Source organism: Bufo gargarizans, chromosome 11 (genome assembly GCF_014858855.1).
Source record: "Bufo gargarizans isolate SCDJY-AF-19 chromosome 11, ASM1485885v1, whole genome shotgun sequence".
In the NCBI taxonomy this organism is placed as follows: Eukaryota; Metazoa; Chordata; class Amphibia; order Anura; family Bufonidae; genus Bufo; species Bufo gargarizans.
The window spans coordinates 15,553,386-15,568,718 of NC_058090.1; the positions used below are offsets into that span (position 1 = coordinate 15,553,386).

Sequence of the window (15,333 nt, forward strand, 5' to 3'; positions counted from 1 at the left end):
CGCTCAGTTGGTTACTCTTCCCCCCCACCTCAGATGTCTGAGCATTCATATGTCCGCCTTGGAGGACAAAAGAATCAGGAATGTTGAAATACAACATGGCTGCAGGGGCCTGGGGTGGAGGAAGGAGTCCGAGCACCACCATTCATGTTAGGTGGTCTATATAGCCCACCGAAATCTGTGAGATCCGTCAACAGTCATCCAATGTGTATGCCCATTTTTTAATGCTCGAATCGGCACCCCCTATACCAGGGATACCCAACCTGTGGCTATCGCCAAAGTGACTCTCTGATAGCTGTAAGCTGTGCAGGCATGCTGGGAGTTGTAGTTTTGCAACAGCTGGAGGGCTGCAGGTTGGGCATCCCTGCCCTATAGTGCCTGGAGAGCACTTACCTACCATCAGCATGGACATACAAACATGCATCCTGTATTGTAGGAAACCCCCCAAACACAGAACACCTGAGGGGCACTGCAGGGCGGCCATTGCTGTTTACTCACTTGCTTCATTCGGTCGAAGTCTAAGGCGTCCGTCGAAACGTCATTGCTGCTGTTTACAGGCTTCATCCTGCTCAAAACATACCACAGTTAGAATGGACTGACTGGTTCCACTACAACTCTCATCATGTTCAATTACTCTCACTGGTGGTCCAGACCGGTTACACCACAATAAATCCGATATAAGTACTCTGGATAGTTAGAAAGGTTAGAAAAATATGGCTCCTTCCAGGAACTGGACAGGGCTGGGCTGCGGTACAGCGTACAACCAGCGGACAGGGCTGGGCTGCGGTACCGCGTACAACCAGCGGACAGGGCTGGGCTGCGGTACCGCGTACAACCAGCGGACAGGGCTGGGCTGCGGTACCGCGTACAACCAGCGGACAGGGCGGGCGCTGTTTTTCTAAACCTTGAGAGCACTTGTTTTTTTAGGTCTCCATATGTTCGGGTCCATATCCTGGACAAGAGCGTTAACAGATTGCAGAAATGACAAAAATACCATAAATTACAATCAGAAATGTGACCTTGTTGGATCCAGTACTGGGATCACACGATCACTTATCACCCCTTCCCGCTGTACGCATAGCGATGCGGCGTTCTGCGGATACTGACCAATCTTGTACAACGCTGAAAGCTTTGCCGCCGGAAGGTCGAGGACAAAATAGGGAATCGTCCTACAGCTTCCCAGTTATGTGGCAGTATTATATGGGCGTTATTTGGTGGTGATCTTTGGGCATCATATGGTAGTATTATATGGGCATTATTTGACTGTATTCTTTGCACCCTATATGGTAGTATTATATGGACACTATTTTGTTTGGCAATATTATATGGGCACTGTATGGCAGTATTATATCGACAGTATTTGATCACTCCTTGGGCACCATATGGTTGCATTATATGGACATTCCACTGTATATTTGGGCCCTATATGGTAATATAATATGAACACTGAATTTTCTTTGGCAACCTTATATGGGCACTGTATGGCAGTATTATATAGACATTATTTGACCACTCCTTGGGCACCATATGGTTGCATTATCTGGACATTATTTGACTGCCTTCTTTGGCCCCCGTACGGTAGTACTGTGCTATATGGACACTGGCTGTATTCTTTGATCCCTATATGGTAGTATTATATGAATGCGGTTTTGTTTGGCAATGTTATATGGGCACTCTATGGCAGTATTATATAGACATTAACGGTAATCTTTCAGCACCGTATGGCAATGTTATGCGTACACTGTTTGAGGCTATTACGTAGATGCAGATTGCCCCGTGGGCTCCACAGATCTTGAATTGGCGCAACCATTATCAAATGTTTTGCCAAGTTAATGCCCCAAGGCCCCGGCAAATGCAGCTGAGCTGGTCCATGACAACGACGCCAAGCTTTACCCTGGCATTACAGCCTATGGCGGTGAAAAAGCAGAGGAGCAACTGCAAGAGCGGAGGACCCAGAGCAACGCATGAACATTTTCCTGGCGGCTCCTCTGATGTGCAGATAGTCTTTGGAACATGATTGTACAGTACATATCTGTATATAGCAGCGTATTTCACTCCAGTCACCTCCAGAGCTGCCTTCAAAATTCTGGTTGCTGTTTCAAACCTGTCACTGCTAAACTGACAGACTACGCCCTAAAAAAGATCACCCCATCATATACTTCACACTACTGCATTTTAGGCTACGTATAGGTAGTGAGCTGTGAAAGCCTGCAACATAAAATAGAGCAAAACTTTGAATGCAGCTTTGGTTGTGAGTGGAGTATAAGGGTTCATGTGTATCAAGATTGGCAGAGGTTGAGAAAAGCGAAGCAAAACCGTAACCGTACCCATGGTCTGTCACACTGGAAATAATTATAAGGGGGCAGTGCAGGGGGACCAGGGACACACAGAGGGGTTAATCCAGTCCAGACGTAAACCATAAAGGGGTTACACAGGGTTGGAAAAACATGGCTGATTTCTTCCAAAAACAGCGCATCCCCCGTCCGTGGCTGTGTGTGGCGCTGCAGCGCAGCCCTGTGTACAGAATGGGGCCAAGCTGCAATACCTCGTGCATCCTGTGGACGGATGTGGCGCCATTTCCATAAGAAATCGGCAACGTTCTACTAGTCTTGGACAACACTTAATTGTTGTATTAAAAGCTCTGCAATTTTGTAAAAAGTATTTATTTTATTTTTCCATTCAGCTTTTTCAAGATCTCTGCATATCATCAGTGAATAGAAACATTATTTTTTTACACTGAAGCTGAAAATTCTACTTAGTGGTGGCTCAAACAGCCAGGGGTTTGTTACAATGTATCGAAGTCTAAGTAAGTCCGTGCTCTTTCCAACAAAGACCTACTAGATGTCTGAGCAGGACAAGGTCCGGAGGGGTTGTCGGCTTCTGGATATAACCAGGAGGGTTTCCATTCACTGACTGTAGGGATCTTAGAAATGGAGAGGAAGTGAAACTTGCCAAACACCTTTTTAATGGTTCCTAGAATCCCCTTTTGATTTCTATCTTTCAGTTTATATTTTGATATAATCTATGTAAAATGTAGTCATTTGATGGTTGGTTATATATAATCTGCATCATACTCCCAAGCTGCATTCACAATTCTGCGAACTGGAAACTGTCAACAAGCTTGATGCCCGACACATCCCTCATAGATCTGAGCTCCTATAAAGCAAGGTGTAAAATATGACCATGCAGGAAATGCTGGGGAAATTCAGCTCTGAAGCATAACACAAACTGTAATACATTCACTCCACCAGCAGAATAGTGAGTGCAGCTCTGGGGTACAATACAGGATGTAGCTCAGGATCAGTACAGGATAAGTAATGTATGTATACAGTGACTGCACCAGCAGAATAGTGAGTGCAGCTCTGGGGTACAATACAGGATGTAGCTCAGGATCAGTACAGGATAAGTAATGTATGTACACAGTGACTGCACCAGCAGAATAGTGAGTGCAGCTCTGGAGTATAGTACAGGATGTAACTCAGGATCAGTCCAGGATAAGTAATGTATGTACACAGTGACTGCACCAGCAGAATAGTGAGTGCAGCTCTGGAGTATAATACAGGATGTAACTCAGGATCAGTACAGGATAGTGAGTGCAGCTCTGGAGTATAATACAGGATGTAACTCAGGATCAGAACAGGAGAAGTAATGTATGCACACAGTGACTGCACCAGCAGAATAGTGAGTGCAGCTCTGGAGTATAATACAGGATGTAACTCAGGATCAGTACAGGATAGGTAACATATTTACAAGGTGACAACCTTTTCCAGCACCTTCTTCCCATATATAAACCGGTGTCGGACGGCTCCCCCTCTATGTTCAGGCAGTGGGCGCACACACAATGCAATGATACTACAACATCGACACTACACTGACGGATGCAGCGAGGGACAGGTGGAGACGAGAGTCGGCACAGCACAAGATGATACAGACAGAGCTGCAGGTCATTTGGTACCTAGAGGGTGGCTGAGATTGTATGGGGCTCTTAGCTTCAGGACTCTTCACCACTGGTGGGGTTCTATGGCAATGGAATGAGAGCACATGAATAGAGCAGACTGCAAGAGTTCATCCATGCACTGAGACGGGCACCTACCTGGACAGTATTGAGGGCACAGGCTTTTCCACTGAATTACTTCTCTCCCATGGTTTTTTCCCCAAGTCTGTAATGATATCACATCGTTAGATAATCCAGGCAATGACAGGAGGCTTTAGGGTATCACCACATGGAAGGTAAAGAGCAGCAGAAGCCGCTGTGGATCCATGAGATACATGCGGGAAACAATGCAGATTTCACTGTAAGCAAAGTGTGGGCACCCCCAGCATGCACTGATATTCTGCAGACTATAAGGGTAGGTGCACATGAGGCCCAGACGCTGCAGGTTATCCAGTGCGGAGTCAGCGGGAAAATCTGCAGCGTCAAATCTCATCCACACATTAAAAGAGTATATATATTCTGCATGAAAAATGACATGCAGTGTGGGTGTTAAAGGGGGTGTCCGCCTTTTCTTACTGATGATCCTTTGGATACATCAGCTTTTGATCAGTGGGGGTCTCACAGCTGTTTAAGAAGGCAGCAGCACTCCCAGTTCCGCTGCAGCCTTCTCTCTGCTTCCCGTGGCCAGTGACGGCACGACTAGAAGTCACGTGGCTGCAGTCTTCTCGCTGCTTCTCGTGGCCAATGACGGCACGACTGTAAGTCACGTGGCTGCAGTCTTCTCGCTGCTTCTCGTGGCCAATGACGGCACGACTGTAAGTCACGTGGCTGCAGCCTTCTCGCTGCTTCTCGTGGCCAGTGACGGCACGACTAAGTCACGTGGCTGCAGCCTTCTCGCGGCCAGTGACGGCATGACTAGAAGTCACGTGGCTGCAGTCTTCTCGCTGCTTCTCGTGGCCAATGACGGCACGAATGTAAGTCACGTGGCTGCAGTCTTCTCGCTGCTTCCCGTGGCCAATGACGGCACGACTGTAAGTCACGTGGCTGCAGCCTTCTCGCTGCTTCCCGTGGCCAATGACGGCACGACTATAAGTCACGTGGCTGCAGCCTTCTCGCTGCTTCCCGTGGCCAGTGACGGCACGACGTGGCCTGGGTGCAGCTCAGTCCCATTGAAATGAACGGGGCTGAGCAAGATACCAAGCACAGCTGCCATCAAATGGACGGCGGTGTGCAGAGGTAATTATTGGGAGCGCCGGTGCCTTCTTAAAAAAAAAAAAAAAGGCTGATCGCGGGGGTCCTGATGAGATGCTGAAGAGCTATCCGTAGATTGATGGCGGGATCCATAGATGACTTTCTGCCACAAAATTCCTCCCGTGTGGACGTACCCTTAAAATCCACAAACCTTGTCAATTTCTACATAATTTATTTTACACCGCGGTTATCCCCTTACGGGCCTTAAGGGCTCATGCACACAATGTAATTCTTTCCGTGTCCGTTCCGTTTTTTTTTTTTTATGCGGAACCCTTCATTTCAATAGGCCCGCCAAAAAAAACGGAAGCTACTCCGTGTGCATTTCGTTTCCATACGTCCGCATGACTGTTCTGCAAAAAAAATAGAACATGTCCTATTATTGTCCGCATTGCGGTCAAGGACAGTGCTGTTCTATGAAGGGCCGGCTGTTCCGTTCTGCAAAATACGGAATGCACATGGACGTCATCCGTATTTTTTTGCAGCTACGTTTTTTGTGGACTACAAAATACATACGATCGTGTGCATGAGCCCTAACCCTAATGAACAGGGAGAACAGCATTTATACGCCATTGCCCCGTTTACTCGCTCCGATGACGCTCCTTCGGCAGCGAAACACGTTGGGTGGATATTGGTTTTTGTCTCTGCTATTTTACTTGCGTCTCCGTGTCCGTTATAAGACGCGTAATAATATCGCTCTGTGAAAAGCTATTTAGCTTCGCCATCAGAACATTAATAACTGCATGGGATACAAGTGTAATTAGCCCGCACCATACAACTCATTTTAATGGAAACAAATGAGGCACCGTAATAGCTCGGGGGAGGGGGGGGGGATAACCACTCAGGTCTATTTATCTAGATACACTTCCCTGAGCGCTCAGCTCATCTTTGGCTCCTTACTGTTAGGCCTCATGCACATGGCTGTGCCGTTTTCTGCGGTCTGCAAACCGCGGATCCCCAAAAAACAATGTAAATTCCTATTCTTGTCCACAAAGCGCGGACAAGAATAGGACATGTTATATTTTTTTTTTAACAGGGCCGCGGAACGGAGCAATGGATGCGGACAGCACACAGAGTGCTGTCCGCATCTTTTGCAGCCCCATTGATGTGAATGGGTCCGCATCCGAGCCGCTAAAATGGCGGCTCGGATGCGGACCCAAACAACGGCTGTGTGCATGAGGCCTTAGGGTACTTTCACACTAGCGTTGTTAGAATCCGGCAGTCAGTTCCGAAAAAAATATATATATACGTTTGCATACGGATATCAGGATCCGTTAGACTTGTTCATTAAAATACCGGATCTGTCTTTCCGGTATCATCCGGAATAATGGATCCGGTATTTAATTTTTTTCAAAGCTAGAAAGAACTGCGCATGCGCAAAACCAGATCCAGCGATGCGGAAATTTCCAGGACACTTGGTACCGGATCCGGCATTAATACATTTTTAATGGAAATGAATGCCGGATCCGGCAAAGCGGTAGTGTTCCGGAATTTTGGCCGGTCAAATACCGTACAAGGGACGGGAGGGAAGACATCCTGATGCATACTGAACGGATTTCTTTCCATTGAGAATGCATTGGGACAAAACGGAAGCGTTTTTTTTTCTGGTATTGAGACCCTTTCAGTACCGGAAAAGAATAACGCTAGTGTGAAAGTACCCTTAATTATATGTAATTATTCATCCGTGCAGGTGTTTGAAGCTCTGAATCCGAGAAACGGCTCCAACTGCTGAAAATGGACACATCAAGAAACACGTCCGCACCCCCTTTAGGCTAGTTTCACACTTGCGGCAGGACGGATCCGACAGGCTGTTCACCATGTCGGATCCGTCCTGCAGCTATTTTGCCGTGCCGCCGGACCTCCGCTCCGTCCCCATTGACTATAATGGGGACGGTGGCAGAGCTCCGGCGCAGCACGGCAGTGCACGGAGAAAGCCGCCGGACTAAAAAGCCTGACATGCAGTAATTTTAGTCCGGCGGCCTTTCTCCGTGCACCGCCGTGCTGCGCCGGAGCTCCGCCCCCGTCCCCATTATAGTCAATGGGGACGGAGCGGCGGTCCGGCGGCACGGCGAAATAGTCGCAGGACAGATCCGACAAGGTGAACAGCCTGTCGGATCCGTCCTGCCGCAAGTGTGAAAGTACACTAATTCTCAACATCGGATTTTCTTTGTAACTAATTTTGTAAATTGTTGATAAATATTTAAAAAAAAACTGTTAAAAAAAGGAAAATAATCGGCACAGGATGGGGACACTGGTTATTAAAAGGCCTTATGCTACAATGTATCAAGACAAATGTAACCTCCCAAAATATAAAACCAGACTTTCGCACTCACTTGCGTTGTGAATTTCGGTATTAAGATCCGGCAGAGGATCTCAATACTGGAATTAAACGGTTCTGTTTTGATTTTGCACATCAGGATGCATCACTTCCGTTAGGATGCGGCAGTGAGATATCAAAACGGATTCATCACTAAAAAAAAATGAAATTCAATGGCTGACGGATCCGTTTTTTTTAGGCTCCTAAAAAAAATGGATCCGTCAACATTGACTTAATCCAGTATTTTTGACCGGACACACGACCGCAGCTTGCAGCGGTATTATTTTCAGGCACAAAACAGAATGCTGACGGAACGGAAGACATCCTGAATGGATCTCTTTCCATTCACAAGTTTTTTTTTTTTCCAGTATTGAGATCCTCTGCTGGATCTCAATACCGAAAAACAACAACGCAAGTGTAAAATCTATGGGTCAGGACCACAGACAGAACAGCCAATGATCGTCTTTTCTGGTGAGGTTGCAGTAATGGCAGCAAAACCGAATGACGTCCATTCATCCTACAAACGGATATAACCAAGGCCACAATATGGGTGCGTTTAGTGTCCGTATTATGGCTGCAATTCTACAGAATTAGACAAACCCTTTCGGGTGCACTCTATACATCTATAAATGCATCTGTGCTTGTGTTACCTGCAGAGTTCTGAGGTGTGGGACCCCGCGTATTGGGAGAAGACGAGAGACTGGCATCTTCCTAAACATACAGGAGCACAGTGATATATATTATAACAATAGAAACGGTAACAATCTCTACAATTACTACAGAATATCAGACTCTGAGATGAAACTGGGCTAAGAGTACAGATTATTGGGAGCCTGGTTTATTGGAAGGTGGGAAGATTAATAGTCACTTACATTTTGGCATTCATCTTCTTTTTTGTCCCCAGGTTTTTCTGTCTGTGAAGCTGCTTTTCTTCTGCAACAAATAATATCATCAAACACTACTGTAATATAACTACTATAATACTGCTCCTATGTACAAGAATATAACTACTATAATACTGCTCCTATGTACAGGAATATAACTACTATAATACTGCTCCTATGTACAGGAATATAACTGCTATAATACTGCCTCCTATGTACAAGAATATAACTACTATAATACTGCTCCTATGTACAAGAATATAACTACTATAATACTGCTCCTATGTACAAGAATATAACTACTATAATACTGCCTCCTATGTACAAGAATATAACTACTATAATACTGCTCCTATGTACAAGAATATACCTACTATAATACTGCCTCCTATGTACAAGAATATAACTGCTATAATACTGCCTCCTATGTACAAGAATATAACTACTATAATACTGCTCCTATGTACAAGAATATAACTGCTATAACACTGCTCCTATGTACAAGAATATAACTGCTATAATACTGCCTCCTATGTACAAGAATATAACTACTATAATACTGCTCCTATGTACAAGAATATAACTGCTATAATACTGCTCCTATGTACAAGAATATAACTGCTATAATACTGCCTCCTGTGTACAAGAATATAACTGCTATAATACTGCCTCCTATGTACAAGAATATAACTACTATAATACTGCTCCTATGTACAAGAATATAACTGCTATAATACTGCTAACATCTCCACTGTGACAGGGATATAAAGTTGCTATAATTTACAGCAGATTATTTCATTATGACTTGAACCTTTTTGCCAGCAGTTTGTTCATTTCCTCCATCAATCCTCCTCCGCCTCCTCCGCTACTTGTTCGATTGGCGTCAGTTTTGGAAGCTCCGCAGGGACTAGAACTTCCTGAAACATCTTCTGGCTTCAAAGAGAGAGAGAGAAAAAACAAAACGTTAAATCTATATTTTGCGGCTGAGCCTCACAGGATCAGGTTCTGCCCCCGAGGACTGAGTCTTCTGTAACGTCCTCTCCTCCGTAGACAGGGAACGTATAGACAGGAGTCTCACCCGTTGTACTTTCCTCAGTTTGGCACCGGCCAGAGCTGCTGCCAGCCCAGACGCTGGGCTATCTTCATACACCACCCCTTGGCTTCCCCCAGCTGGTAAAGGAGGGGCAGGTGGCGGGGTAGCTCCTGATGGCGGTGGAGGACCAGGCGGTGGCGGAGGTGGCGGTCCACTGGTTGGAGCAGGCGCTACCCCAACTGAAGCTACCATAGTTGTAGGAGGAGAGATGGCCAGGAGGGACCATGGGACCTTCAAAAACAAAATGAGGCCTACTGTTAGGTGTAGGGAAACAGTGGCAGGTAAGTAGCTGAGGACAGTAAGTACTACCCTGCCAGTAACATTCATAGGTGTGACGTACAGGAGCAGCGCTCTGCCTGTTGCTCTTTGTTTGGTTTCCCTTTTAATTCTCTATTTTACCATTTTGAATAAATGTTGCAAAAGTTGATGTAGTGAAAACAGTATTGCTGCCTGGAGACCATCAGCAAGCAGGTTTAGCCATACATTCTACAGCTCAAATCCAAATGTTCTGATCACCGTATCGACCCCTCGACTGCACTGGGTATTTGTGTTAATGAGCCCCCCCCGCTAACAGTACTGTGTTTGCCGTCCACTGATTGGCCCATTCACAGCACTGAAAGAGACGCATTATATAAGAGTAATAGAGCAGCTTACTGATGGTTTCCACGAAGAAGAAAAACGTTGTTTTTTTGTTGTTGTTTTTTGGGTGTGTGCAGCCAATGTTATAGCTGGAACGCCAATTTCAAATAGGGATTTTCAACAGACTGTGAAAAATATCTCTATGCCATACACACTATACAATCTGTAGGAAATAAAATCTATTAAAAGTAATACAAATAATTACCTTCCACTGTCCTAAGGGGCAGAGGTAAGTAGGACTTGTAGATCAGCAATGATCTTTTACTCACCTTGTGTCGGCTTTGTCCATTGTTAGATGGACTTGGCGGCTTACAATAATAGCGCTACCTCTGTTCGCAGTTTTTACAGTATGTAGTGCTGCGGCTCAGCCAATGAAATAATGTGAACTGTCCTCGGGATAGGTTATCAATATCAGATGGGTGGGGGCGAGATTCCCACCAACTAGCTGTTTGAAGGGGCTGCGGTGCTTAGAAGAGCGCTGCAGCCATTTCATTGCGTAGCAAGCACAGCGCTGTCCATTGTATAGTGGCTGTTCGTGGTATTGCAGCTCAGTCCTATTCACTTGTATGGGACTGAGCTGCACAATGGCCGTGCAAGCAGCTGAGGAAGAGGCGGCAGCACCACATCGCCTTCTAACAGCTGACACCCCCCGTGTGTCAGGAGTCGGGGCCCCTCACTGATCTGATATCATAAGGCTAGGTTATCAGTATTTAGTCCGCCATAACAGACACAACCCTTGGACAGGTAGGGCTGTGTTTCTGTTAGAGGAGAAAGCAGTCATGCTTTTCAATTCCTGGACAGCCCCTCTAATTACCCTAATAAACGTCGGACCCCGTTACGAGTCGGGTTTCTGCAACGGGACGTAACGCGTTTTTTTTGGGGGATTTGTAAAACAGCAACAATAATAACCCACGAGGCTTAATACAAACACATTCTACATAAAACAGCAAAAGATACAGTTGCAGGAGGGCGCGTGAATATCAGAGATCTGTCCGCAGATGGAGTGCCCCTTTAATCGCAATTAATTACTTGAATTAAGGGGGCGCTCCACTTATTCCTGCTAAGTCTGCCCTCTGCTGGGTAAAGACACCTGGGGTATATAGAGCAAATAGTAATTCCACCATTTTACCACTACTTGTGGGTGGCGCTGTGCAGCCCTTGCTATATGTCATATACATTCTAGGGTGCATTGATAAGTCACCCCCCCCCCCCCCCAACTACCAACTGGGGCCACATGAAATGATGGCGTACCCCTACCCACAGTTCTTTGCAGAAGAACTACATTACTACATTATTTTTTTTATCATGGAAGCCAGAAAAGTTTCCATGCCTCTTATCATACTCCAATCACATCCAGAGCAGTTCTGAGGATTGTACTGGTTCCCAGTTAGCTCTCAGGACCTCCAACACATAGTCACAGTGGGACCTGTCTGCTTGGCAAGCATTGGGTATCCAGGTCAAAATGAGCTTGCTCTGCCCCTGGTCCTCGCCATCCCACCAGCTCCGACTTCAAACCTCACAGTATCCCCCGGCTGGATCCGTTTCTGCTGAGATCAGTATTCCCAGTATTTTGCATTACGAATGATCGCTGCTAAATATTTCCGCGTAGTGGAGTGACCATGCGACAACCCGTTAGGACAGGCATCCTCAAACTGCGGCCCTCCAGCTGTTGTAAAACTACAACTCCCACAATGCCCTGCTGTAGGCTGGGAGTTGTAGTTTTGCAACAGCTGGAGGGCCGCAGGTTGAGGATGCCTGTGTTAGGACATATCCGGAAACTCCAGCTGTTGTGAAACGACAACACCCAGCATGCTCCTTTCGCTTCTGTGGAACTTCCAAGAACAGCTGAACAAATGTGCATGCTGGGAGTTGTAGTTTACAATACCTGGAGTGCCGGAGGTTGTCAATCCCTGCACTAGGAGATCGTTTCCTGCTCCTGTCCATGCGTTTGAATGGCAGGCGTGCAATACCCCATTTCACCTGTAGTGGCCACTGCAGGGAAATGCATGTCTTGCTGGAGGTCTCTGAAGGCCGATCCGCCACGATCAGATGATTGCTCAGTCGGATTCTATTTAAAAGGTTTGGAAACCTTCTGGATGTGAAAGGAGTATGCAACATGATACAACTTCATCTCCGTGTAAAGCTATGTAAAAGGATGTCAGGCAAGTTTCTTTAACCACGGAGCTCCCCTTTAAATTGGCGGGTAAGACATTTACTGCTTTTTGAGCGGCTTGTACTTACTTAACTGGGAAATGGCGGATGTCATGTAATGTGTAGTCCTCTTGGACAAATTCAGCTCAGATACAGCAGCATAAGGAGGAGGTAATGAGACAAAATGTGATGAGGACTGGTATGACGGTTGACAGGAGCTATGGAAGGGTTGAGCGGAAGCATGAGTCAGGGTCCCAGCCGGGCTGGCGATGACTGGCAACTGAGGGAGGGGCACAGTTTCTAGGCAGGACAGAAAGGAACGGTCAGAGCTTTTAACTTGGGCTTTCTGAGAACTTAATGGAATCTGAGTGGAGCGCGGTTCATCTGCTTGGTCATCTGGCCCTGTCTGATGAGGTACGTTTGGGTTTTGGACCATTTTGTCAGGACCTCCTCTGTTCCTGACGTTCTGGGCAGGTATCACGGGAAGAGTCGCTGGAATAAGGAGTTGAGGAGACACGTTCTGGTGAAGGCCTGGTGAAGCCACAGCAGGAGAAGAAGAGCGGGACGAAAACGACACAGGGGTATGCTTTACAGACTGATGAGAAGTTAATGGAGAATGGGAACTGGAAGGGTTTGGAGGGGATAGGGAGATCTGCTTGACGCTTCGGGATAGGGTCCCGTTACTTGGCCAGATCGGAGAAAAGGCAGAAGCTTGGGAAGAGGAGGAGGAAGGCTCGAATCCGGAAAGACTGTGAGACGGCAGCTCTGGGGACTCGCTGGTTCTGTTACAGGACTTTTGAGAGGACAGATTACTGGGTTCGGGGACAGGAGATGCTGAAGAGATAGCTTTGGCGTAAGATGGTGGCGGGATAGCGCCAGCGGAAGGAGATGTTCTGTAGTTATTGTAGTCAGGAGGAGGAGACTGGCAGTGGGTGGGGGAGGAAGGTACGTTTATCTGAAGGGTGGAAACTAAAAGAAGAAAAAAATAAAAAATAAATGAAAAGAGCAAAACGGGCATTTATCAAGGGCAACAAATCAGGCAGAGGGGAGCGGGGAGCGTGAGAGACAGATGGAAACAGAAAATATAAAAGATGGCGGCATGCAGAGACGGTCATGGTTACAAGTGAAATAACAACCAGAGGTCAACGTATGTAAGGAGCATAAAAAGCAGCACATATTTAAAGGGGGTTTCCACTTTCAACGAAAATAAAATGTTTTTTTGTGTCTATTCCTAAAGGACATTGGTGAGCGTCTTTCCCCAGAAATGAGACAGCCCCTTTCCCGAGTAACCAAGCTTTTGGGACCTGCTTGGTTCCTCTAGGGTGGTTCCTCAATGTCTGCTAAGAGAACCGCTTGCTGATTGGCTGGGAGCAAAAGCAGCTCTGCCAATCAAACGTGTAAAGAAAGTGGTTGGGGATTATGGAGGGCCGATCATCCACTGAAGCGACGGAGTCGTAAAGCTGCTCCTAAGACTTGAGATTTTGGGGACCATCTCTTGTCTATAGTGGCTGGGGCTCGAAGACCAGGATTTAGGGAATCGGACAGGTTGGTTTACTAGAGATAAGCGGCACTAGATAGGCCTAGCAGCCACTTATCTCAACCCTGCTATAGAAATGTGAGGGCAGGTATATGGCGGAGTCGGGCGGGTAGGTTTAGGTCCAGCTCGGGTTGTATTATCGATCCGTAGGGGAATCCCAATGACTCGATAAATGATAACATTCTGTCTACTTTAAGCCACCACTAGAGGGAGCTAAGTGCAAACTCAAATCTGAGTGCAGTGCCCCCCCCCCCCCCCAGCGGTTTAAAACCCGCCCACTGCGTGTCCTGCCGCAATTGTAGGCACACCCCTGAGGATCAGGGTCCTCGAGGAGACACCTCACCAATGTTCTCTAAATGTAGATACAAAGGAACATTCTATCTCTGCTGGAAGGAAACAATCTGTAAAGAAATCACATTCTTAAGTACCCGATAGCGTCATTTTCCAGCAACCTCCTTATAGATTTAGGGCCCAATACAGGCTCAAGCCTGAGGCCTCAAAATTGAAGGGGCAGTGTCTTTTTTTTTTTTTTTGTGGGGGGGGTTCATGTTAATAATACATACCTCACATCTCAGGCAAATAAGGACACTTATGGCTTAACTCAAGAAAGACTCACTCATGCAATCTCCGGCATGCACCGCCACAGGCTTTCAGTTACACGTTATTGCAGAAAGGGTTAACTATCCATATCCAAAATCACTACAAGGACTTGTGTGACGACCTACAAAACCAGGGCGACGTGCTGCTGCGCTCAAACCCTAAAAATTCAGGTGTATCTCCTCCCGTGCCATTGCAATACTCCAGGAAGCTGAGATACGAGGAGCTGTTTGCAGAGAGACTATTGAGCTACTTTAGCCGTTGGATGGAAAGGAATGGCTGGTTTCTTGGAGACAGCGCCACACCTGTCCATAGGATGGCTGAGGAACTGCAGCTTGGTTCCATTCCAGCTACAATACCAGACACAGCCTTACGGACACGTGTGGCGCTGTTTTAGGAGGAAAAAAAATAAAACCGGCCACCGTGGTTTTGTAATCCTGAATAACGGCTATGTTCCCGTCTGAAGAGCAGTCAGGTACGTGTAATAGATCCTAAAGGCTGTGGCCTTTACAGTTTGCTCTCCTTGCGTATATAGCACCGACATATTCTGTAGTAGTGTACACAGACTGTGCAGTAAAGAGAAAAGGCATCGGGAAACCGTCATCAAGCAGGCGAACTGCTGATGCTGGATCTTACTATGGTTGTAGTTTGTATTCCTGCTATGGACACCATAGATGTGATGCCATTGGGGCATTGAGGGCATTGTCATAGAAACTAAGGCACAAAACCCAGCCAGACCTACAGCCCATAACCAGCAGGACGGCAGCGCACACTCACAGGATGGCACCAGATCCGTCAACAGCAGCTCGTTGCCCGAGTTCAGCTACTAACGGGACCCTTTTGTCTACACTTGAATCAATAAACCCGTATGAGCAGAGCGCACGCACCGCGCAGCTGTCCGGCGGAATCCTCGGGACGTACACGGTATAAATCTGT

The 15,333-nt window shown here is 46.7% G+C and overlaps 1 protein-coding gene across 1 annotated transcript in view; it reads right to left on the reverse strand.

The window, feature by feature from the left end:
* EVL (Enah/Vasp-like) overlaps positions 1-15,333 on the reverse strand; it is a 78,377-nt gene that overhangs the window by 3,451 nt on the left and 59,593 nt on the right. The window contains 8 exon segments of the mRNA XM_044271502.1: positions 496-562; positions 3,953-4,015; positions 4,091-4,157; positions 8,147-8,207; positions 8,369-8,429; positions 9,192-9,313; positions 9,459-9,656; positions 9,658-9,704. Coding sequence (XP_044127437.1) covers positions 496-562; positions 3,953-4,015; positions 4,091-4,157; positions 8,147-8,207; positions 8,369-8,429; positions 9,192-9,313; positions 9,459-9,656; positions 9,658-9,704 — 686 coding nt within the window.